The following is a 24184-nucleotide window of genomic DNA, read 5'->3' on the forward strand; positions in this document are numbered from 1 at the left end:
GTAAATTAGTGGGTTTTTCAATAAAAATTTCAAAGCAGTCAATTATTACTGTAGTTTTCGTTCCAAAGCTGAACTTGAAGCATTGTGGCATTGTACTTATGAGACTTTCACGATCAGGCCAATGGATTAATGGGGATAACCTTATGTCCATAGTCATCAACCACGAATGAAATGTCCTGGAGACTGTGGGAACTGAGATGTTAAAGCGATAAGCTAGGTCTTGAAACGGTACATCCAATCTCAATTTAATCAGGACCATAACAAGTTCTTGAAAAGGACTCAGCGATTGAGAACGGCGAGGTGCAGACGGTGACACGAGTTCAAACACAAAGTTCAGAATTTCATATGAGGGGAGACCAGTGTAAAACAGTACTTTATCGTCGCTATTCCGGAAAAACTCTTCGTTAAATTCGACGATTCTCTTATTTGACGTAAACAGATAATCGAAGTCCTCTGTCTGTGAGCTTGCATTATAAAGTTTTCGCCGTAAAACGTCAGTCTGAGTACACATGTCGCCAAAACTTTTGGCTTCGGTCTGACAACTTTTCTCATTTTCAGCAATGCTTTGATCGGCGAACGACACATCAATTTCCCCTGTTTCCTGAATTTCTTCTTTTGATAAACCCTGATCACTGCTTAAAGTTATAAAGGATATATTGCAAGCTTGAGTTCCTTCATCATTCAAGCGGAGTTTCTTCTCCTCGATTTCTGCTTTTGTCTCGTTCAACTTCTTCTTTCGTCTACCTTTAGCTCGCTCCGCCCGATCCTGGTCTGCTTTACTGCTACCTTTCTTATCTCTCTTTGAATGTCCCAGATTTAGCGTTGGCACCCAATCAATATTGAACTTATCAAAGTCTTTTGCTGGCTGACCTGAGACGAAATGACGGCTACAAACACGGTCATTTTTTAGGATTTGCTCCGTCAAGTCATCTCTGCTTATAGCAGCTATCCACTGCGTTCGTCGCTCTAAGGAGAGCTCCTCGGCTTCCTCGCCATGATTAGTGACAATTGAAGGCACTCTAAAGAAGGAAATATCTTTATCTCGCCCGCTTCTTGAATGGCAATCCACGAATAAGCACAGAACCATCACGACTTACTTCTTCACAACTGTGTTTGTTTGTACACCAACATGGCGGATAGCAACGGTTGTCAGGGCATTGGTCACGTGAGTGAAAACCGAGAATATGCAAACTGATGTTAGGGTGTAAAGGGTTTAAGTGAGACAAGAAGCTGCTAAATCTAATAACACAAACATAAACTGCTTTTCGGGACAGTAAAGAGGAGTCATATTTCCGAGTATCTAGCAACTTTGTGTTGTGGTCGACCTCGATCTTTTTGTGCGTTTTCGATTTCTGTAATAAGACAAATGGACGAGCAAGAGAGGCTTATCGGCAAAGAGCGAAGAAAGAAGCGCGTCGATGAAGGAGAACTCGTTGAGAGGGGAATAATGCTGAGCATCATACTGTGCAGATACAAAGACCGGCTGTCTCTGCGAAAGGTAGTGGAAACCAAAAGCGAAGAGAAAACCTAAGAAAACGTGTCTCCACCGTCCAGAAAGGGGATGAAGTGCCGAAGAAAATCCCTCGCACAAATGAAACGGCCCCAGTGATAAAGGAAATTAATCCATCCCACGTCAGAATAAAGGAAACGCGTCTTCGAACCGGTAGCTTTGACTCCTGCTACCTTGGTTCTTACAGAGGCCTGGATAAAGCAGTAAAGCAGCTGAAGCTAAACCCATCTAGACGGGAAACGCTTGAAAGTGCAAGTCGAAAAGAAAGGGAGGCATTAAGATACGAGGCACGTATCATGAACTAACTAGGTGACCATCCAGGACTTCCTTTGTTGTTTGGAATGCACCTTTCCAGCTTATTATCCAGTTCCATGGTGAAAGAAACTGCAGTGAATCTTTCACTATCTCCAGTACTTTGAATAAAGAAGCTATCCCAGAGTTTTCGATTTGGCGAGAGATAATTCGCAAGGTAGCGGAAGCTCTTCGCCATGTTCACAATGTGGGCTTCCTGCACAATGACTTGAAGGGTAACAATGTGGTCATCGACCATCGAGATGAAAGCTATAATCCTGTCTTAATTGACTTCGGCAAAAGCTTACCCATGACTCGTCTCAAAGGACCCAAAAATTTGTCTTTGCAACAACAGGCAACGTATCTTAAAGAGTTTCCGCATATTGCGCCCGAGAACATGACGAGCTTTGGACACCAAAAGAATTTGGCCCCCCACCGTGTACCCGAGGCGTTAACTCCTGTCAGTTATGCTTGTGGCTGTATTGACTTTTGCTGGATGAAATCAATTAACACTTTTAACATACAAAATATCAATTGGCACGTTCCAGGAAACCACGGTAGATCTTGAAATGGGATACTTTACAACATCTGCGGACTTCGGAAGCGAGCATTGTATTTTCCCACCCCAGAAAAAACTCAAACGAAGTAAAATAATGAAAAAAATAAATAAATAAAAAAATTATTAAAAAAATATTCCCAGCGGTGTTTTTCTCGTCAGTATTAAACAAAGTTTAACTTCAGCTGGAACATCGCTCTTACTGGAAATCTACCCTTTGAACACCTCACTATGCGCCCTTGAAAGTTTCTTTATTAGGCTGGGGGATGATGATATCACTCGTAAATAGCGAGATGTTTTTAAATCGATGCGAACCAAATGCTGAAAGAGAGTAAAAATTGAGCTTGCCGCCATCCGTCTCGGTGCTTCAAAAAAAAAAAAAAACAAAACAAGTAACGAGAAGTATTTTATATTTTGGAGCGTTGTCCGTGAAGTTTGCGCGCGTGAGCCAGTGAAGCAGTATCGAGGATTATACCACAACACTTAAATTTTTCAGCAGCCATTTAGAGGCGTCCACCTCTCTCCTTTGCTGCTGTAGAACGCTATCATTGCAATCTACACAAAGTTCACGTTCTGTGGCACGTAACAGGCCGTGCAGACACCAAATTGTCCATGTCGTAAACGATAAGGAGAGGACAATGTAGGCCCGGTTCAGACGCCGAACTATTCATGAGCCGTACCCAATTCGAATTTGGACCGACTTAAATTAACAGAAGTGCCCCTGTTGATTCAGACACCGTTTTGTTTGGACTTTCCAGTAAAACCACTCAAACTGCTTGCAAATACACTAAAATAATGTTTGTGTTAGGATCGGCACATGAAAAGAACGGCGTCTGAATCAAAACCGTTCCAAAGGCGTTCCAAATTGATTCAGACGCCGATCTTTTCATGTACTCAATTAAAGGAATTAGGTTCGGCGTCTGCACTGAGCCTTAGTCGAAACACGAAACAACGAAGATTATTGGGTAGTCACGCTTGTCACACAACCATGCCTATGATGCAAGGTGCCGTTCTATTGACCACAACACAAGTACAAATGTACAAAACGAGAAAATTAGATTTATAATTACCCAGGAATAGTTAATATCAGAAGTGAGAGGCAAATTTGAAATTCAAGTGAACTTAGTACTGCTTTGGCGCCGAAACGCGATGGAGGGAAAATCTCCCGCTCCTCGGCTAGTCATTCACTCGTGGCCAGTTATTCAAGTGTTTGCGCCCTGCCTCGATCATCAGAAGAACTGGTATGCGGTCACAAAGGAATCATGTGGAAAAATTCCACAATTCTTTGCTCAGAATATCTTTTTCAGCCGTTTTCTAGGAGAACTATCCTCCGTATCAAAGCGGGAATTGAGTGTCATGAGCAGCAATGGCGGGAAGAGGCTGTTCAATGAGTGGGTCCCAGAGAAAGGGGAGACTCTTCAAAGACAATCAGGCAAAGTGTACGTTGTCAGTTCATTTGGACTTTTTGTCGGTCTTTTGCGGCAGCGAGAAATTAGTGAAAGGCTCGTTTCATCTGAATTTTTTGCCAGGATAAAGGACTACGTGAATGTCCTTGTTAAGAATTGTCCGCGCTAAGTGACACGGCTAAGTCGTTCCTTGTAAAATCAACTTTACGCCGAAGTTGTGGTTCAGCATGTAAAGATAACGACGAAATTTTCAGAGGGGATTCTCTGTTTAGTGGTTCACGAGTGAAATACTTTTCCAACGTAATACCGCAATGAAATTTTGCCGTAGCCACTTGTCTCGTACATGTCCGGCCACCAGATCACTTCAAACTCTCTTGACGGACTACTGACGTTTAACTGGCTTCTACACGATACACGCCTTCTGGTCGTTCTGGCACGTTTAACAGCTGCATGAATGGCGTCCTCGGCCGTTTTGATGTCTTCTAACTCATTTTCATCATCTTCGCTTATGGTTCTGTTACCGCACCAGGCCTGTGCTATCTGTATTTCCGGTAACGCAGATCGAATTGCTTTCATTTCAAAAATCTTGAAAGAAATCCGTCTCGCACTTGTATGGAATATTGGAGCTCTCCAGTGACTGGTGTCTTTGACAGAGTATACTGTTGGCTTGCCCAGATCGGCCAGAAACTGTCTGAAGAACTCAGCTGGAACGAAATTCATTTCCTGTTTATGCCATTTTGCTTTATGTTAAAGAACAAAGTAACGTCAATGGCAACCTCAAGCTCCTCAAAATACAGCAAGACTACTTGCGACGCTGACACATAGATGTGAAACAGATCATATATAGACTTTTGATATTCAAAATTACCTCGAGCTCTTGGGTGGTGAGCATTTTTTATTCCTTTCTGCACACTTTCTCTCCATGTCTTATAAGCGCGATACGTTCCGGCCCTCTTGCTTATTCTTTGTGGTTTTGGAAGTGGCGCTTCGATTCCTTCACTCACAAAGCTTATTCTCTTCGGTAAAGTTGTAATTGAATGCGCCTTAACCAAGTGCTGTTTCAGAGCGAAGCTTGTGTTCAAAGGTTTTTCGCATTTATGGCACGAAACCTGGTAGCTTTTCGAAGTCATATTGTAACGAAGCTACAGATGCAAGCTCCATCAACACCTTTTTAAGTTGCTTTCTGATTGGCTATGAAAACTTGCTTTCCAAAGTTAAACCACGTGTATTAATTAGTTAAATATGTTATAGATTGATCAAGCATATCAGTATGCGAATAACCCCTTCAAACAGCTTTTAAGCATTTCAAAACGTGGTTTATTTTAGTTGAATTGTGGATGCGGCTTATTAGCAAAAGTCAAAGGATATAAAGAAACATATTGTGCAGCGCCCAGATGTTTTGTAAGAGAGCGGTATCAAAAAGGACACCATTTGTAAGTACTTGCTTCCTTTTCAATTTCACACTATCCACTAGTTACCTTTCTTAGGAGATCCATGAACTTAAAGTTTCTTTCTTGTGAGAGTTCTTTCAATGATCTTATTGAGAAGGCTGTACTTTAAGGTGACACACCCAAAAGTGCGGTATAACCCAGCGTTTTTGAATTTTTATTCTCTCGATGATCTTATTCAGTAGACTGTACTTTAAGGTGGCACACCCAAAAGTGCGGTATAACCCAGCATTTTTGTATTTTTACACTCTTTCGATAATCTTAATCAGTAGGCTGTACTTTTAAGGTGGCACACCCAAAAGTGCGGTATAACCCAGCATTTTTGTATTTTTACACTCTTTCGATGATCTTAATCAGTAGGCTGTACTTTTAAGGTGGCACACCCAAAAGTGCGGTATAACCCAGCATTTTTGTATTTTTACGCTCTTTCGATGATCTTAATCAGTAGGCTGTACTTTTAAGGTGGCACACCCAAAAGTGCGGTATAACCCAGCATTTTTGTATTTTTACACTCTTTCGATAATCTTAGTCAGTAGGCTCTACTTTAAGGTGGCACACCCAGAAGTGCAGTATAACCCAGCATTTTTGTATTTTTACACTCTTTCGATGATCTTAATCAGTAGGCTGTACTTTTAAGGTGGCACACCCAAAAGTGCGGTATAACCCAGCATTTTTGTATTTTTACACTCTTTCGATGATCTTAATCAGTAGGCTGTACTTTTAAGGTGGCACACCCAAAAGTGCGGTATAACCCAGCATTTTTGTACTTTTACGCTCTTTCGATGATCTTAATCAGTAGGCTGTTTTTTTAAGGTGGCACACCCAAAAGTGCGGTATAACCCAGCATTTTTGTATTTTTACACTCTTTCGATGATCTTAGTCAGTAGGCTCTACTTTAAGGTGGCACACCCAGAAGTGCAGTATAACCCAGCATTTTTGTATTTTTACACTCTTTCGATGATCTTAATCAGTAGGCTGTACTTTTAAGGTGGCACACCCAAAAGTGCGGTATAACCCAGCATTTTTGTATTTTTACACTCTTTCGATGATCTCAATCAGTAGGCTGTACTTTTAAGGTGGTACACCCAAAAGTGCGGTATAACCCAGCATTTTTGTATTTTTACACTCTTTCGATGATGTTATTCAGTAGGCTGTACTTTAAGGTGGCACACCCAAAAGTGCAGTACAATCCAGCATTTTTGTTTAATGCCATTTGAGTTGAGATTCCAAAAAGAAAGAAAGAAAAAAAAAATTAAATATTCTTTGTGTTTCTTTTTAATGAATTGTTGGGGTCGATTTACAAGAACGCATGGCATGGGAAAAAGTTTGGATATATCAACAAAGTTGAAATGGTAAATTGGCCACCGTAACGATTACAAAAGCTGACGTTTCGAGCGTTAGCCCTTCGTCGGAGCGAATATAGGAATTGTGGGTTGTGTGTGCTTTAAAGGCAGAAAATGTAGCTACGTTATTGGTGGGAACATGGCAACGAGGTGGGAAAAAGAACTAGCGAAATACCTATGCTATAATTGTAGAGATTTGTTGCAAAAATTCTTCAACAGTAGGCCTATCACCGGGGTTTTCGTCAGTGGCTTTTTTCACAAGCACCCGCACCTTGTCATAAAAACCTATTAAACACGACACAGCCTTCAGCATTCTTACTAATGAGTAAATGTCACTAGCAATGCTGTAACGTTTTTCTTTTTGGACTTCTGGTGCTAAATAGGTCTTTCTTGAACAGTAGGACGAACTTCGTTTTGAGGATGGCAACCCCAACTTGGTGCTTTTACCGAAATCAATAAGAAACGGGTCATATTTCGCAGAGTCGGACTTTCTTTCCAATACCACATTGTTAGCCTTAACGTTATTGTGCAGGTAGCCTTTTAAATGAACATAGCTCAAGGTGGAAGCTATCTCTATAAACAGTGAAATACAATCTGTTGGTTTAAGTAGGTTTTTGCTCGCTGCCTGATGAAGAGTAGTGCTTTCTTGGTTGACGCCATGGAACTGTAGAACAAGGCATAAGGGCACGCTCTTTGTAACTACTCCAAACAACATTGGGAGATTAGCATGATCCCCCAACGCAGTTATAACCCCTGCTTCATGAAGAAGGTTTCTCTTTGCCCTGTACTGTTCTTCGGTGTTGTCATTGTGTGTCATTTGCTTCACAATAACGGCGATCCCGCGGTAACTTGCTTTGAAGCATTGGCCAAAACTTCCACTGCCAATAGAATGTTGGGTTAGATATTCCAAATGTTCCCGAATCAATTCTTTAAAGTTGCAGTTGAATTGTTTATCAGACATACTCTTCAAATGGATATTTTTCTGACTAACAATGCGTTGAAACGTTGTCTGTGCTAATAACGGCCTTGAATGTTGAGTCGGCTTGCGTTTTGCGTCGTCCTCAAGTGCCATCCGAAGCATTGTTGCTGATCTTGAACAATCTACATCCAAGAGGTTTGTTAATCGTGGTCGCTTCGCATTACTCAACATTTCCTTTTTCGAATTAGCCTCAAGCATGATAAGTCCGCTTTCGTTGCCTACCTGTTCTGTAACCAGATTTGGAGAAATCGATGTCTTATCTATCAAGTTCGTCTCGGCCACATTTTGGTCCATCATTGATGTCCGGCAGAACTTCAGTATTAGCGAGCAGATCCAGGTTACGCGCTTTCTTCTGCTGTCGCTTTCGCTTTCTCCACTCTCTATTTTGTTTTCGTTTCTCCTCGGGAGTATTTTTTCGCGATTTTACTTCCCGTTTATTTGTTATTTCCAGCTTATTGGATGCTGCAAGGTCCGCCCACATTTTATGAATGAATTCCCAAGAAAGAAGAGTGAAATAGTTGAACACGTGCTCTTCCATCCGATCTCACAATTTACGAAAACTTCACTGTACTCCAGAAACACGAGAGCCGTCTTAATGAAACTTGATGACAAGTATAACCGGCAAAGAAAACACTGCAAAAGCGATTATCTGTCACATCGATGTCAGGATTATGACACCTTACAGGAAGGCTGCCTGGAGTGCGCAGGTCGTCTGTGTCAGTCAGAAGTATCCAGTTACTATGCAAATGAGCTTTGTGCGAGATTGAAGCTCGCATTAGCTCATTTGCATAAAAGGATTAAGTGGTTTAAAGCTCGTCATGGTCAGGCGACAACATGGGCAAAGTGTCGCTAGCGACATTTTTAGTCTAGCAATTATGGCGAACAGTATTTACCGAAAGACGAAGGTGGAAGCCTTACCTGAAATACTTCAAACCGCAGTGCAACCCGATCCAGCCAAGAGGCCAGTTTTGGACAAAATTATTGATTTTTTTTAGTTTAGGAACGCCTGTGACCTTTTTACCGGGTGAAGAAATTTCAAATCAACTTTTTTCCGTCCTATTAACTTATTAACTTTCTTGCATATCAATTTGTAGCATATCATTCAGCTGGCTTTAGGCAACTGTTGAATGTATAAACAGGAACCAAGAAATAACACGCTCTGTAAACTGTCAAAGTTACTGTTTTCATGCTCCGATGAGAAAAGCAACTATCGCACGCCGTATAATCGATCGATTGATTAATGGCTTTGAGAGCTCAGGTTCATACTAATTTTTCTCCTTAGCTAGCGGTCGTGTGCTCCGTAATTTGGTTTTAGTTTGTGTAGCACATCCAAAGAAAGGACGCATACTACAATACGGGCGTCTATTCGTAGTTTTTGTTCATATTGAGAATATACATTTTCAAGAGAATAAAGAAAATTAATACCAACTAAAGAAACTCTTGATTGCTAAACAAATTCTCCTTGACAGCACCTTAAGAAATGTAAAGAGAACAGTATGGAGAATATGCAGACTGATGTTAGAGTGTAAAGGGTTTAAGTGAGAGAAGAAGCTGCCGAATCGAACAACGCAAACATGAATGAGTTCTACTGAAGTAGTATTGAAGAAAATTTGAAAATGCGCTCCTTGTATTTTTCTTACAAGGTTTGTATCAGCTGGAGGGAATCATGGAAGGACAGAAAGATAAGATGTGAGTGAAATCTTTTGAAGTTTAATAACCTCTGTAAAACCTCCACTGAGTCCACTCAGAGTTTTTCACAGCTTGGTTAATAACTTCGTGCGTTCTGCTGTTTGCGTTATTTGAAGATGACGTCAAGCGCGGTTGTGAACAATATCGCGAAGGACACTTAAATCAAAGATGAAAATAGCATGGACATCTTATTGCTTGCAACTTCCAAATATCTCTTTTCACGTTAAAGAGGTCCTTACCTGTTTCGCCTCTGGCTTTCTCTTAAAAAATTACAATAGCGAAAGCTAAGTGAACGCATGGTCGAAGACAATAGAGAGCACGTCTTCTGTGGACAAAAGACTTAAAAACTCCACGTGCACTTGTTCATCACCAATTCAAGATGGAAAAAGATGAATTTGAACCGCTAAGGTGAATTCATCAATCTGACGTTTGTTTGTCAACCCTCTGTCGACTTAAACATATGGCGAGCGGTCGACTTTTTTTATTTCTCAGAGATTGATATCTTGCATATATTGTAAGTTGACCAATTCTCCTTCACAGGGAGGTCGAGGACGGCCCCGCCACAGACCAAAAGGTGGAATTGAAGTTTGAACAAGGTCGCAAAATGTGAGTAAATATTCGTACAGAATGTAGACTTCGGTAGTAGTCTTCGCCCCGGAACAGTTGTAACCTCACTTAAGAAAAGTTCTCCAAACAATTTAATCATCTACCTAAGTTTAACGCCAATTTTCCTGCGTTGAAGTTGTTTAGTTGTGTGTGGAACTTTAAGTTCCAATTAGAAGGATCGGTTTCTTTGTAATGTAAACATCTTCGTATATGAGAACGATCCTTCGCAGTAAAGCACTATTTGAGCAATAGTGAAAATCAGACCTGAAAAAAATTTCAGGCCTGTACGGGACTCGAAGTGGTTCGAGTCCCGTACAGGCCTGAAATTTTTTTTTCAGGTCTGATTTTCACTATTGCTCAAATAGTGCTTTACTGCGAAGGATCGTTCTCATATACGTCTCATAACCGCAGTTCACAAATATGTTTCATATGTTTGTTGTTGTAAACATCTTCGTTCCTCAGGACTGACTCTTAAATCGCCATTGAATTCCGCGAATTTCAGATTTGATTTTAGCGTGATATTATCTGCACCGTAATCGTGCTCGAGTCAATAGCCTTTGTCACGGTTTTCTACTAATTTGCTTAAAAACGTTGACTCATGGACTTTGCAGCCACGTACGTAAAGAAGTACTTGAAATAGAATATGTTTATTAGGATTAGTGAGCGCGCGCGGTGATAACAAAGCAGCAGATTTCTGGCATGGTTTCCGAGAACAACCACATTAAAGATTGCATGGGAATAATCAAACAGCCCAGAGCAAAGACAATGATTTAAATTTGACTGCGTTCGCGCTAATACTCTTCTTTTACTGTGAGTGTTATTGTATTATTGAAGAAACAAAACCAAGATATTGCTCGCCAGATTATCAACCAATTACTCTGTCAGTATGTTACGGCTCACTTAATAAGGCTCACTCAAGATCATGGCTCTTTATAAGACGTAAACAGAACCGTATCGTTACGCATAAGGAATGTTAACTGAGGTTGTTATTTTAAAGGCCCCAGATCTTTCGCAACTCGCGAAAGGGGGAAAAAAACCTGTCTATAACATCAAGGCCTGTGCTGGACTGGACTGGACTGGACTGGACTGGACTGGACTAGTAAAGCGCGGACTAGTAAAACGTGGACTAGTCAAACGTGGACTAGTAAAACGAGGACTAGTAAAACGAGGACTAGTAAAACGGACTAGTAAAACGCGGACTAGTAAAACGCGGACTAGTAAAACGCGGACTAGTAAAACGCGGACTAGTAAAACGGGGACTAGTAGCACGCGGACTAGTAACACGCGGACTAGTAACACGCGGACTAGTAACACGCGCACTAGTAAAACGCGGACTAGTAACACGCGGACTAGTAAAACGCAGACTAGTAAAACGCGGACTAGTAAAACGACAACAACAACGAAAAAAAACAATTTCATACGAAGGCGATCATAAGACTTAATGGCAAGCCAATTTAGTAAGTGACAATCCCTGTTTGACCTTTAAGCTGCAAATGGGTTTGACATTCACCAAATACAAACGAATTTATAAGTTTAGGCTAAGAAAGAATTTTATTCAGCACCAGTTCAAAATCCTAAAATACACTTTCGTCGTAAATTTCACGGCAGAAACGCAGGAATTCGATAGATAAAAGTCGCATTAAATCTCTTTGTGTCTAGGTAGAAAGAGTCTCATTGACTTCAGCTTTTCGGTGGAAGAAAAACCGATTTACACACGCCAAAACAAACAAGCAGACTGACAACTCCAAAACACATATTTGCATTCACTTACAATTTGACTTTCCGTGAAATTTTAAAACGGAACAGAGGTAAATCTTCGAAGATTAATCGTCGTTGGAAATAAAAAATACTTTCCGTAAGATCTCTGTTTTTCTTTTTACGAGAAAATCGTCGCATGATCATTTAACTCGTGTGTGTTTGTCATACCAGTACTGCTGTTTCTTCAAAAACGTATGCTGTTTTCTTCTTTAATTGACAGGTGTCACATCGTGACAGTTACTTATCAAAAAATGTTTCAAAATTTGCTCGGAAGCCTTTTAATTACCTTTAGAAATAAAAGTGTTTCGGCGAAAGCTTTCTCTTTAATTTGAATAACGTTTGTTTTCTTTATAACTCACTCGCTATCAAATTGTTAAGTTCAAGGAGGATTTTCCCGTAATCAAACTCGTAATTGTAGCCCCGATTCATTCGGGCTCCTTTGGCAATCATTTAAGGAGACGCGAGCCGACAATTTTCGTTTTCTAATGCAACTGAGTCAAGACAATTTTACTTAGGGGGGTCGCATTACAGTCAAGTTTAATTTCACCGGATTTCGAAAAACCTAAAACCAAATTTTTTTAACGGGAAAACAAAAATGAAATTGACAACATTAATTAGGATCGCATTTCAACCGGGTTAAAATGGAAACGTCAATCACGCAGTCAATCTCACATCCGGCAAAAATAAACATTCCCCCGAACTAACCATGCGGCGAAACAGAACACTTTGCATGGCGATTATAGTCTTTTTGTTTTCAGCTATTTAACAACAACAAAAAAAATCAAAGGTTTGCTTTTGTTTTGCTGATGGAGAGGTGGAGAAATTGAGAAATGGAGAAATTTCCCGCTCTTTTTGGTTTTATCTTTTTTCACACGCACGCACAAATGACAACTTTATCCGCAACGGACCCGGGTCCTTTCGTTTCAAAAGAATTTGGCAAAATCGGTCAGCCCCACCCAGGCACACCGGCGTCTTTGATGATTTTTAGAATTTTGAAACTTTTAGGAAACCGCAAAAATTGGGTCGCATTAGAAAATGCTTGTGTTGACAGAGTTTAATCCCTTGAGTAAACAATTCGGTCGTAATGCGACCCGAGCCTTAAAGAATCCAGGATGCTACACCAATTTTTGAACAGTTCAGAAATATACGAACAGTTCAGAAGTTCCCGTTACGGACCGACCTATGCTGGTGAATGACACTTTTATCTTTTTCTAACGTATAAAAACAATGATTGCTAAAAGAACCCGAATGATTTAGGGCTACAATTACGAGTTTAATTACGGGAAAATCCTCCATGAACTTCACAATTTGATGGCGAGTGAGTTATAAAGAACACAAACGTTATTCAAGTTAAAGAGAATGTTTTCGCCGAAACATTTTTTTGATAAGCAACTGTCACGATGTGACACCTGTCAATTAAAGAAGAAAACAGCATACGCTTTTGAAGAAACAGCAGTACTGGTATGACAAACACACACGAGTGAAATGATCATGCGACGATTTTCTCGTAAAAAGAAAAACAGAGATCTTACGGAAAGTATTTTTTATTTCCAACGACGATTAATCTTCGAAGATTTACCTCTGTTCCGTTTTAAAATTTCACGGAAAGTCAAATTGTATGTGAATGCAAATATGTGTTTTGGAGTTGTCAGTCTGCTTGTTTGTTTTCTGTAATGGCGTGTGTAAATCGGTTTTTCTTCCACCGAAATGCTGAAGTCAATGAGACTCTTTCTACCTAGACACAAAGAGATTTAATGCGACTTTTATCTATCGAATTCCTGCGTTTCTGCCGTGAAATTTACGACGAAAGTGTATTTTAGGATTTTGAACTGGTGCTGAATAAAATTCTTTCTTAGCCTAAACTTATAAATCCGTTTGTATCTGGCGAATGTCAAACCCATTTGCAGCTTAAGGGTCAAACAGGGATTGTCACTTACTAAATTGGCTTGCCATTAAGTCTTATGATCGCCTTCGTATGAAATTGTTTTTTTTTTTGTTGTCGTTTTACTAGTCCGCGTTTTACTAGTCCGCGTGTTACTAGTCCGCGTGTTACTAGTCCGCGTTTTACTAGTCCGCGTTTTACTAGTCCGCGTTGTACCAGTCCGCGTTTTACTAGTCCGCGTTTTACTAGTCCGCGTTTTACTAGTCCGCGTTTTACTAGTCCGCGCTTTACTAGTCCAGTCCAGTCCAGTCCAGTCCAGTCCAGTCCAGTCCAGTCCAGTCCAGTCCAGTCCACGTAATACCATATGCCGCTAAAGTGGATTTTCGGGGGCCTTGGTAAATTATTAGAAACTCTCAGACGAGGGCATGATTGTCTGAGTAAAGGCCCTTTTAAAGGATATAGACAAACTGATTCGGCTGTCTATCAGACGAAAGTTAGTTACTGTACATTAAGGGAAATGGATTCGTCGTAACCCTAAATTTGCATGAACAACTATTTTTGCCGGCACGCATCAGAGATCCGGTAAGGGGGGGAAGGGTGGGGGTGGGAGTGGGGAGGGTTGCAGCAGATGGCGAAGATAGCTATGGGATTCGAGTTTGTAGAAGAAAAATCCCACGGGTAGCATCATCGCTTGGGTAGAATCATACGTTCCCCTTCCTTTTTCCACCAGCCTGCCACGAGATTTGATTTATCCCAGCCATCAAGTTAGAGCGTTTATAAGGGAACACTTGTTTCCAACGTTACGAGGTCTTAATAACCGTGTCATGTCCGCTGTCTTGGAAAAACAATACTTCCATACAATACAATACAATACTTTATTTGATACGGGGATCGTGCATCCTACAAATACTTTATTTACGCACGCTACAGCTAGGAGTGATAAAAACTCGTTAAAACATGTGCGTGAAACGAAAAACATATAAAAAACAAAAAAAACTCTATCTAAAAAACCTGCTTCTTCTTTTAAAGACATTTAAAAATAGAAATATCATTGGCGTTTTACGTCTTACTTTTTAGCGTTTTAGCGTCTTACTTTTTACAATGGAAAGCTTTGAAACAGAGTTAATTCGGCTGGACAGAATCATGCTAAAAAGCGTACCCCCTTCCCCCACCCCCCTCCCCCCACTCTTCATCTCAGAAACAAAAAAATGAAGACCAGATTAATCTCGATGTCCGAGCAACTGCGCACCTACCCCTCCCCCAAACAAACATTAACCCCTACCTGTTGTCAGTCGACTGTCGTTGGGTTAGGGGAGGGGTGGGTGCGCAGTTGCTCAGATGCTGATATTGATCTGAGACCAATATCCTGGGTCCGGTTGTTTAAAGGGCGAATAATTAACACGGATAAATCGCTATCCGACGGATAAATGATAGCAAAACGCACTATGCTATCCACAGGACAGCGATTTATCCAGTGGATAATGTTATTCGACCTTTGAACAACCAGGGCTTGTTGTTGAACTGAATCCCTGAGTAGGGTTTTCAATAACAGCCGGTTACGGACGATCACCGCCTTTAAGAACTCGTACCAACCGTCTGTTTTGCCCGCGAAAAGGTTCTCGTGTTTGAGTTTCGCTTTATGGCCCCTTTTCGGGCACAGCCATCTAAATGTTGTTTTTTAACTTCGATTACTTTACCCGCTAGCACGTGCCACTTTCCAAAAATATTATGAAGATAGATAATTTTGCATAGAGTAGAGTGACGTCACAGAACACGATTTGTGTAAAGTTTTCGTGGAAGTTCCCTTCCTTCCGTTTCTCTTCGTCGCGGGGGGCGGGGTGGAGGGAGGGCACGGCAACAAGGAGGCCATCTATTACTCCATAGACAGCCGCTTATGGAAAACAGTTGTGGAAACCACTGCCTGAGGGTTCTGCGATTCACTGGTGTGACATCCATCGATTCATTCCTCCAAAACAAGTTGTGTCATCTTCAAATCGGCCCATTAGGTTGATGCATATATTCAATTATTCTCAGACTGGAACAGTTTTGGATATATGGGCTAGAAAGGGTATTTTCTTAATATACGGTGTGTTTATTTTTGCAGCTCCAAAAAATGGAAAATCATCATGGCAGTAGCGATTATAGTTGTGATCTTGATAATTCTCGCTATTGTGCTTGCCTTAGTGCTGAAAAAAAAAGAGGCAGAACAAGAAAGACAAGGAAAAAATGTACCGGGATCTACTGAATCGTTCGTTCCACCGCTGCCCACGGGAGGTAAGAGGCTGAATAGATACTGAAGCCTGTGCGCCTGCGCGGCTGGAAATTATTCTTAAATCTTATAAAATCAATTCACATTAACATTTTAGGGAATATTTCAAAGGTGATGCAGGGCTTTGTTTCGTAGATTTAAAGTACACTTTGATGACTTTATTTATTCCTTTGCGTTTTGTATCGAGAGACAAATTTAATATATGAGATCATTTAAATAAAACATTCACTCTTATGGAAATACTTACCAACGATTTCCTAGCTTTTGATAACGCCAAACTGATTTATTTATTATTAAACTTACGTTTACCTGAGAAAAAAAGAAGTTTGAAATTTTTATATTTTTGAAGACCATAATTTCTGCGGTCTGTCTCAACGTAATCGATATTTATCCAGTCGAAGTATTCAATAAATTTTCCTGTCAGTGGCCAATTGTGATGATCATGTCTTCTACACTTCACCCTAGCTCCCCCAGGGGCCGATGGACCTTACACTCATGGGGTAGTAGCAGCGGACGCAGCCCCTTGTTCAGTGGTAGGCAGAGATATCCTAAAGAGGAACGGATCAGCGGTGGACTCCGCCATTGCTGCTTTATTTTGTATAGGCATCATCAATATGCACTCGACCGGCATCGGTGGCGGTGGCTTCATGACCGTGTATAATAGAAGTCTGGGAATGGCCAAAGTGTACGATTTTAGAGAAGTTGCTCCTGGGAAAGCAAGCCCCCGCATGTATCTCAACAGTAACCTCAGCTCCAAAATAGGTCAGATGTAATAAGTCTTTTTTTTCTTTTTGGGAGTACCCGTGTTCGTGTTGTGTTCACGTTTCCACATTTTATTTGGAAAACACATGCGTTTTTTGCTGCGTACACTTGAAAAGCTTCATAAACGCTGATAGAGACGACAGTACACAACACCTTTCCGAAGATAAATATCCCGACCCGAGCCTGAAAAGTAAGGGGCGGAAGGGGATTGGATTATTAGTGATTGATAAGCATGTCCTCAAGGAAGAGTTGTAAAATATTTTTGGTCTCTTCATCTCACGGGAGCCGTGATGATATGCGGACACAAGGCCCACGACAACACCCTCTAATGTAATGAGAGCCTCAAGGTCACAAAAACACAAAACAATACCCCGTTCAAGGTTCAACCTTAGGCCACATCACCTCCCTGCAATAACGAAGTATTTAGTAGAAAAGTTTGATTGCTAAAAGATAAACTCACCCCTTGACTGTAGGAGCCTCCGCCTCAGGTGTACCGGGTGAGGTGAGTGGATATCTTACAGCATGGAAGGCGCACGGAAGACTACCCTGGAGGGATCTAGTCCAACCGGCTATTGATATGGCCAAGAATGGTTTCCGATTTGGTCATGCTGCTCATACTGCGGCAAGCCATAATTCCACTTTGGCAGCGATCAGGAACGATACTGGATTGAGGTACAACAACCGTGTGTGTGCGTGTTTGTGTGTGTGTGTGTGTTTGTGTGTGTGTGTGTGTGTGTGTGTGTGTGTGTGTGTGTGTGTGTGTGCGCGCGCGCGCGTGTGGGAAGGGGTGGGTCAGCGTTGTCGCGATGGCCTGGTATCGGCCTCACTAATGCACTCACTTACTCGCTTTAGACTAATTTTTTAAATTGTTCGATTTTGCTCAAAATCGAGAGCGTGCCTCAGACAAAATCTTTGTGCCATACTGTTGTATATTCTTGCTCTTGGGTAAAAGTCTGCTAGAATTTGATGAAAAAAAAAACCTGTGTTTAGTTCCCCAGTGGTGATTTCGTCTTTCGTTGTTTGTCATCTCTTAACCGCAAAAGAACTTTCTTTTGCTCAGCTTTAAATATACTTTGAGAGATTGCAGCATTGAATAACTTTGCTTCAAACAGTTTGAAATTTTTATTCACTCCATCATCAGTACGTTATCATTTAAGGCTACTGAAGGAATGAATAAATAAACGCTTCTTTTTCTTCACGTTTCCTTAAGCTATTCATGAAGATCATTCCTGAATGTTGCCTCTTATCTTTTGTTTCTGTTTTGTTTTGTTTTACTTTGTTTTCGTGTTAAAGCCCCTTGATAGCCTAGCCGTACATGGGATACATGTATAAACGTGTAGTTAGCATTGCTGTAAATGAAGTGCTGAAAAAAGTGGAAAGACCGTGTTTTTTTGTTCTTTTTTTTTTGTTTCATATTAATATAACATACCGAGATTGACTATGGACTGAATATGAAATTTATAATTACGTGTCGATTTTCAGGGAATTACTGTTAGACGATAAAGGAAACTTGAAGAAATTAGGAGCCGTATTAAAAATGCCCAAGCTCGCTAAAACTTTGGAACGAATTCGTGATGATCCAAAGAGTTTCTACACTGGCGATTTGGCACAGGACATTGTTCAAGACATTCGAGACGGTGGAGGCATCATCACGTTGGAGGATTTGAAAAACTACCAAACGGTCATTCGTACGCCACTGACTGTAAAGATGGGCGATTACACTTTGTATACGAACCCACCCCCGGGTAGTGGTGCCGTTTTGTCATTAATCATGAACATTGTGAAAGGTAATGTGGTGCGTTGGTGTCCTAATGTCGTCTGCCATCAGTCCCTCTGGTGACTTTTTTCTATTTAACAATTATTCGTCGAAGGCGAGGTGAATATCGTCGAATAATCCCCGAGACGAAGTCGAGGGGATTATTCGACAATTTTCACTGAACCTGAGGCGAATAATTGTTTTAGTATAATTTCAGAGCTGAACGACAGAGAAATTTCTAAAATTATAACATTTTACTAACATTTATTAATATTTTAGTTTAACATTTTATATAAACCGCGCGGAGCGGTTTATATAGCGTCATATAAGGAGCCGCTCGACCAATCAGATTGCTGGAAACTCTTTGTTCAGCTCTGAAATTATACTAATTAACAATTATTCGCCGAAGGCGAGGTGAATATCGTCGAATAATTCCCGAGACGAAGTCGAGGGTATTATTCGACATAGTCACCGAACCTGAGGCGAATAATTGTTTTAGTATAATTTCAGAACTGAACAACAGCGAAACTTCTAAAATCATAACATTTTAGTAGCATTTATTAACATTTTATTTTAATATTTTATATAAACCGCGTGGAGCGGATTATATAGCGTCATATAAGGAACCGCTCGACCAATCAGATTGCTGGAAACTCTTTGCTCAGCTCTGAAATTATACTAAATCCTTATATAACACTGATGAACATAGTACGCATTGTCTGATTGGTCAATTCAGTTCCCAAGCGGGTGCTTTATCAGGTTATAGAGCGTTTTTTTTTTTAGGTATTTTGACGCCCTGGTCCCTCGCAAAGAGTAGTGTTATCCTCTTCCAAAGCTTATTTCGCCATATCATCAAAGATGGCGGCGCGGTGATTGAGTTTGTCTGCAGAAAGGGAGCTAGTATCCATTTAAGCATGTTTGGTTTTCCAATCAAAGGCAATTCAATCACAATGACAAGCCAGAACAAAGTTCTTGAATCAACTAGTATTCAAAGTAACTAAAGGAAAAAGTTTTCAAAGCGTGTTTAGAAAATGAAATTTTGCCAGCAGCGACCCAAAATCATTCAGGGGCTTATGCGGCATGATCGAAAAGATGAGATGAAGCAACTAATTTGTATCATTTGAACTGGATAGTACATATGTTAATACTTTCAATTAAAAATTTTGATAGCAAAAAAAAAAAAAGCCTATCAACATTGAGACTTGATTGTATCGCTCTCTTTGTTGAGCCACTCACGACCGGCTGTCTCGCAAGTACTGAGATGAAACTTTAAAGAATAGTAATCATTGTTGTTTTACAGGCTACAATATGACTGCTGAAGACCGTAAAGATGTAAACAGCACCGTGCTAACCTATCATAGAATAGCTGAAGCTTTCAAGTTTGCGTACGCTTACAGGGCCCTGTTGGGAGACGAAGAGTTTTGGGACGTAGAAGAGGTAAGGCCTTCATGTGAGACCATCAGTGAAAAATTTAGTTGTATCGAATATATAAGTTTTAGTACTTGAACTGTGATATGCATGTTTGGTATTATACTGTTGCTAATATCAGATTTTCTACATACTTTCTGTAACCACGATTGTTGTTACATACGAAACCATTTACAACCTTGTTCTTTAAGTGCTAGGTCAACATTTGATAAGAATGGCATAGACGATATGTACTTGATATTTTTTCCTCTTGCATTACGGTCCCAGGTCACTTCGCTGAAAAAAAAAAATCTAACATGGAAACGCTACATCCTTTTGGAAACATTCTCAGTTTTAACTCTATCTACTCACAACTCGAACATTGATTCGTTGGCATCCATTATTGCAGTCTTTATATCAGTGTTCATCTTTTAGCCAAGTTTAAAAAAGTTCTGTAGTGTGGGTTGAGGACCCCTTAAAAAATCGGAGCAAAATTAAGGTGACTCTGAACCAAGTCCGTGTCCCACTACTTTTGGCGGTGATTAATACTTGGTTCTCCCCCTACCTTCAAACTTTTGGCAATTTTGTAGCGAGACTGAAATATATCTCAGCGAAATCGGGGTTTCTTGCTCAACAAATCAATCTTTGTTTCCAACAGACTGTTCGAAATATGACCAACTCAGCGTTCGGAGAAAGTCTGCGACAAAGGATTTACGACAATCAAACATTCGACTACAAATACTACGGGGATTTCTATTCTAGCGTCAATCCCGCAGGGACTACGCATCTGTCTTTGATATCTCCTGACGGGGATGCAGTCTCCGCTACTACCACAGTAAATCTGTAGTAAGTCTTACCATATACAACTTATTTGGAAACGCTTAATATTAGGGGAGGAAAGTATATCTTCTTCATGTTACTGTCTTCTCTTTAGAGCGATTTTCGAATGAGTGTCAAAGGTAAACCAGATTGTTTTGATTTTAGTGCACTACACTCTGTGATTGGTTAAGAGATTTTGCGCCACTCTCTCAACCAATCAGATGCAAGACAAAAACGTTCTTCAGTAACCCCAAACCCTGGCAAGAAAAAGGTGTGGTTAAATCATAGCCCCCGTTTGGGGAACCATTAACCTCCTGCGCAAATGTTCATTAACCTGTCACGCAATCATTCCTCCCCATGAACAAAGACATAACGAACAAACGAAAAAATGGTTGTGTGACGAGCCTAAGGTCATCTTCACAGAAGCACTGAGTAGTATGATACTCTACATGACCTCGCAATCTCTTCCTTAAGCCAAAGAACCGAAATGCCGTATACGACCCCCTAACATCTTCACAACAAACGACAGGCTCCTGAAATTACCTTGGCCTCCCAAAATCATCTCTTCGCCTCCACTCCCCCACCTCACTCCACCTCTGGGCCGAGTGGTTCTAAATCACCATAAGCTGTAGCTAAGGTTGTTATGGCAACATATATCATTTCTGCATGCAGTTGACCTAGGCTTAGCATCTGTGGAGTACCTGACAACCCCGTCCCGCTTGTACCTAGATATCAAAGGTAACAAAAAAAAAAGTATGACGGAGCTAGTCGGATGCCTTCTCTACTAGTTACAGCGGATATATATTTTCTTAAAAAGCTGCCTCATTTGTGCAAAAGCCTTACCATTTATCTCTTATTTGGAAATTATTAGCGTCAAAAACGTCTAACATTTCTAAGAAGTGAAATTAAATTCGAATTCGTGTACATCTAATTTAGCCTTTCTTTAACTTCCCTTTTTTATTCTCTTTAACTGGTAAATCACAGCTTTGGGTCAAAGTATCGCTCTATGCGCACTGGTATCATTTATAACAACGAAATGGACGACTTTTCGACTCCAGGTGAAAAGAATTATTTCGGCGTGGAGCCATCACCAAGCAACTTCATCGAACCTGGAAAACGACCGATGTCTTCAATGACTCCCACCATAATTGTGGACCATAATAATGTTACTCGACTAGTTGTCGGGGCCTCAGGCGGCACAAAAATTACTACTGCCATTTCTTTGGTAAGACTTTACAACTACTGTAAAATTTTCATGAAGTGGACAGATTGCTATCAGTATGTTTATTCTCCCCACTGTTCGATATACGTTTCGTAAATAGTGACTAAGAGAATTTGTTTAACAGTCAAGAGCTTCTTTAGTTGGTGATCATTCCTTTATTCTCATGACCTTAACTTTTGTTTCAGGGGTGATATTGTAAGGAGAAATTGGATGTTAGTCACTCTTAGGGACGAAGGGTTAAACGGACACTCTATATTAAGAGGGCACTCGAAAAACAGCCTCGAAAACCCAGTTGGCTTTGTTTCAAGATAAGACGTTGTCTTGTCTGTCAAAGGCATTTCTTTTAATGCAGAAGTAAATACATGAATAATTGGAGGGACTAGGTAGAAATATGTTACTTTAAAACCGCACAGCAGTTGAGGTGCTTCGCACGTCTAAGGGACTGGTAATTAATTGGGAGATTTCGCACTGCATTTGCGTGAAACGGCAAACGTCAGCTTGCCCTTTCATGTTTGACGTAAAATAGCGGAAACCTTGCTGTCTTAGCTTCGCGTGACCGTACGTCATTCGCGTGACCGTACGTCATGGCGGATTTGAAGGCGCCCTTGTACGTCTTACAAGAAATAGTATTGGTGCCCTTTTTTCCAGCAATTAACTTCTACTCTGTGAGAGAAAAGGTAAAGAAAATCTTACGCCCACGACAGACGCATAACAGGTTACTTTCACGAAGGAACGGCAAAAGTGCAACCGGCAAACGTGGAAAAATTGGCGGGAAAAACAAGGTCACGTAGTCACTTTTTCTGTTCACGTTTCACGTAAACACGGTGCGAAATCTCTCCATTAATCGCCTGGGAAGAGGGGGGTTGGAGGATTTTGGTTGTGTGACAATTATATATACCTGATCCTCCTAGGGTTGTGTTCCCTCCCCCTCCCTCATTGGTAGTCAATTTTCCATAGTCCCCTCTTTGCACTCTGTCAGCGACGACTGATCTACCCCTTCGTTCACGAGATCTTCCCCAAAGTCCACCGACCCCTCCCCTCCTCAAGCGATAAATAATGACTGCCCCCTAAAAATTGTGTTCACGGTTTATGCTACAACTGTTTTCCAGCTTTTTGCTTCTTCTGTCTTTTTATATTTAAAGTAGTTGTACTCACCGCGTAAATTTATGTTCTTGAACGGTGCAGGTGGCGATGAACTACTTCTGGTTCAATCAGACGTTAACAAAAGCTGTAGAAGAACCCAGGTTTCATCATCAGTTACTGCCAAACTTCCTTCGCATCGAAAGAATCCGCCCCATTTCTCTCGCCGTTCAAGAGGGATTGAAGAGGCTTGGGCACAACATAACAGAATTCTCCTCCGCAGTAGTACAAGCGGCGGCCGTAAGCCCTGATGGGAAACGTTACGGAAAGGCGGATCCCAGAAAAGGCTCCTGGGCAGCAGGATTTTGAAGATGATTAAAAGAAAAGCTAATACTATAGTTCGAAACATAGATAGACCTACTTGTTATCATTTGCGATGTAGCTCTTCGGCGAAGCTTTTTTTTTCGCAGAGGCTGGGGAGGGGCACATTACTCATTCGAGACATTTTTTTGTTACTTTTTTTACATTTCCTTTCGTAAATTAATAAATGAGCAGTAATGTCCTTTAACAAGAAAAGATACTTTCTCTTTCCTAGTAAGCTTTTCTTAAAGATTTTTATAGTTATACTCGGTCTTCAGTATAGATATTTGTAACTTAAAAAAAAATAATAATATGCATCGTCTTATTAATGAATTCAGTTTCCCAGTGGATGCTTTACGAAGTAATAAAGCCGACATGTAACTAGTTATGTCATAAAACCAATAGCACGGGGCTCTATAACGTGATAAAGCCACTTGAGATGTTGGGAGAACAATGAAAAGCTTGAGATATATGCCCTTATGTTTATGACAAATGCTTTATGCTACGGTTGTATGTATTCCTGAACAGTCATCAAATTTGATAGGAAAAAACTCAACATGAAATTTAGAACGTGGACTATTCGCGCGTAGTCTGGGGGCGTCGATTTAACGAAGTGCCAAGGGACTAAGGAAATTGGTTCGTTATACCGAGTGTTTGTTATATCGAGGTTCTATGTCATACATTTTACTGTAACTTTAGCCGGGCTGAAACTGAAGTATCGTTCGTTATACCGAGGACTTCGTCATATAGAGGTTCATTAAATTGAGATTCCACTGTATTTTAATCTTTTGATACAGCTGAACCATTAGTAATGAATTAATGTTTCGTTTTTGAAGAAGCTATGGGAGTGCATTCTGACCTGCTCAATATGCATATTCTCCATACTGTTCTGTACTTCCATACTGTATTTCCTAAGGTCCCGACAAGGAGAAATTAGTTAAAAATGAAGAGCGTTTAAGTTGCTGATCATCTCCTTTATTCTTGTGACCTTAATGTTTACTTCAGGTCTGATATTGTAAGGAAATATTAGGTTCGATTTAA

General features: G+C 40.6%; 3 protein-coding genes and 2 pseudogenes across 7 annotated transcripts in view; 2 read left to right on the forward strand and 3 right to left on the reverse strand.

Moving 5' to 3' along the window:
- LOC111319563 (uncharacterized) overlaps positions 1–1173 on the reverse strand; it is a 2112-nt gene extending 939 nt beyond the window's left edge. Inside the window, exon 1 of the mRNA XM_022922308.2 lies at positions 1–1173. This exon is cut by the window's left edge and continues 939 nt beyond it. Within this exon, the coding sequence (XP_022778043.2) occupies positions 1–1087 (1087 nt within the window). The 5' untranslated portion in view covers positions 1088–1173.
- Positions 1–24107, forward strand: part of LOC111332378 (glutathione hydrolase 1 proenzyme) — a 30796-nt gene extending 6689 nt beyond the window's left edge. For 2 of the 5 annotated variants that reach the window (XM_022937695.2, XM_022937696.2), the window contains exons 2-11: positions 9177–9222; positions 9763–9828; positions 15573–15742; positions 16203–16499; positions 16973–17171; positions 17982–18286; positions 19556–19692; positions 20321–20508; positions 21466–21706; positions 22889–24107. In XM_022937695.2, coding sequence (XP_022793430.2) covers positions 9200–9222; positions 9763–9828; positions 15573–15742; positions 16203–16499; positions 16973–17171; positions 17982–18286; positions 19556–19692; positions 20321–20508; positions 21466–21706; positions 22889–23152 — 1890 coding nt within the window. In that variant the 5' untranslated portion in view covers positions 9177–9199 and the 3' untranslated portion in view covers positions 23153–24107. Of the gene's footprint in view, positions 1–5089; positions 5197–9176; positions 9223–9447; positions 9631–9762; positions 9829–15572; positions 15743–16202; positions 16500–16972; positions 17172–17981; positions 18287–19555; positions 19693–20320; positions 20509–21465; positions 21707–22888 lie in introns of those variants that run through there. The other 3 variants (XM_088743983.1, XM_022937694.2, XM_088743984.1) reach the window with 3 other exon arrangements.
- LOC148717482 (uncharacterized) lies at positions 1130–9158 on the forward strand (annotated as a pseudogene).
- Positions 3433–5075, reverse strand: LOC148717483 (uncharacterized). Its single transcript, XM_088743987.1, has 2 exons — positions 4632–5075; positions 3433–4467 (listed from the first exon to the last, which is right to left on the reverse strand). The coding sequence occupies exons 1-2, from the start codon at positions 4891–4893 to the stop codon at positions 4040–4042; spliced, it is 690 nt and encodes a 229-aa protein (XP_088600113.1). The 5' UTR covers positions 4894–5075; the 3' UTR covers positions 3433–4039.
- LOC148717484 (sperm motility kinase X-like) lies at positions 6464–8355 on the reverse strand (annotated as a pseudogene).
- Positions 24108–24184: the final 77 nt, after the last annotated feature.

The sequence above is a fragment of the Stylophora pistillata genome, chromosome 13 (assembly GCF_964205215.1).
Source record: "Stylophora pistillata chromosome 13, jaStyPist1.2, whole genome shotgun sequence".
Classification (NCBI taxonomy): Eukaryota; Metazoa; Cnidaria; class Anthozoa; order Scleractinia; family Pocilloporidae; genus Stylophora; species Stylophora pistillata.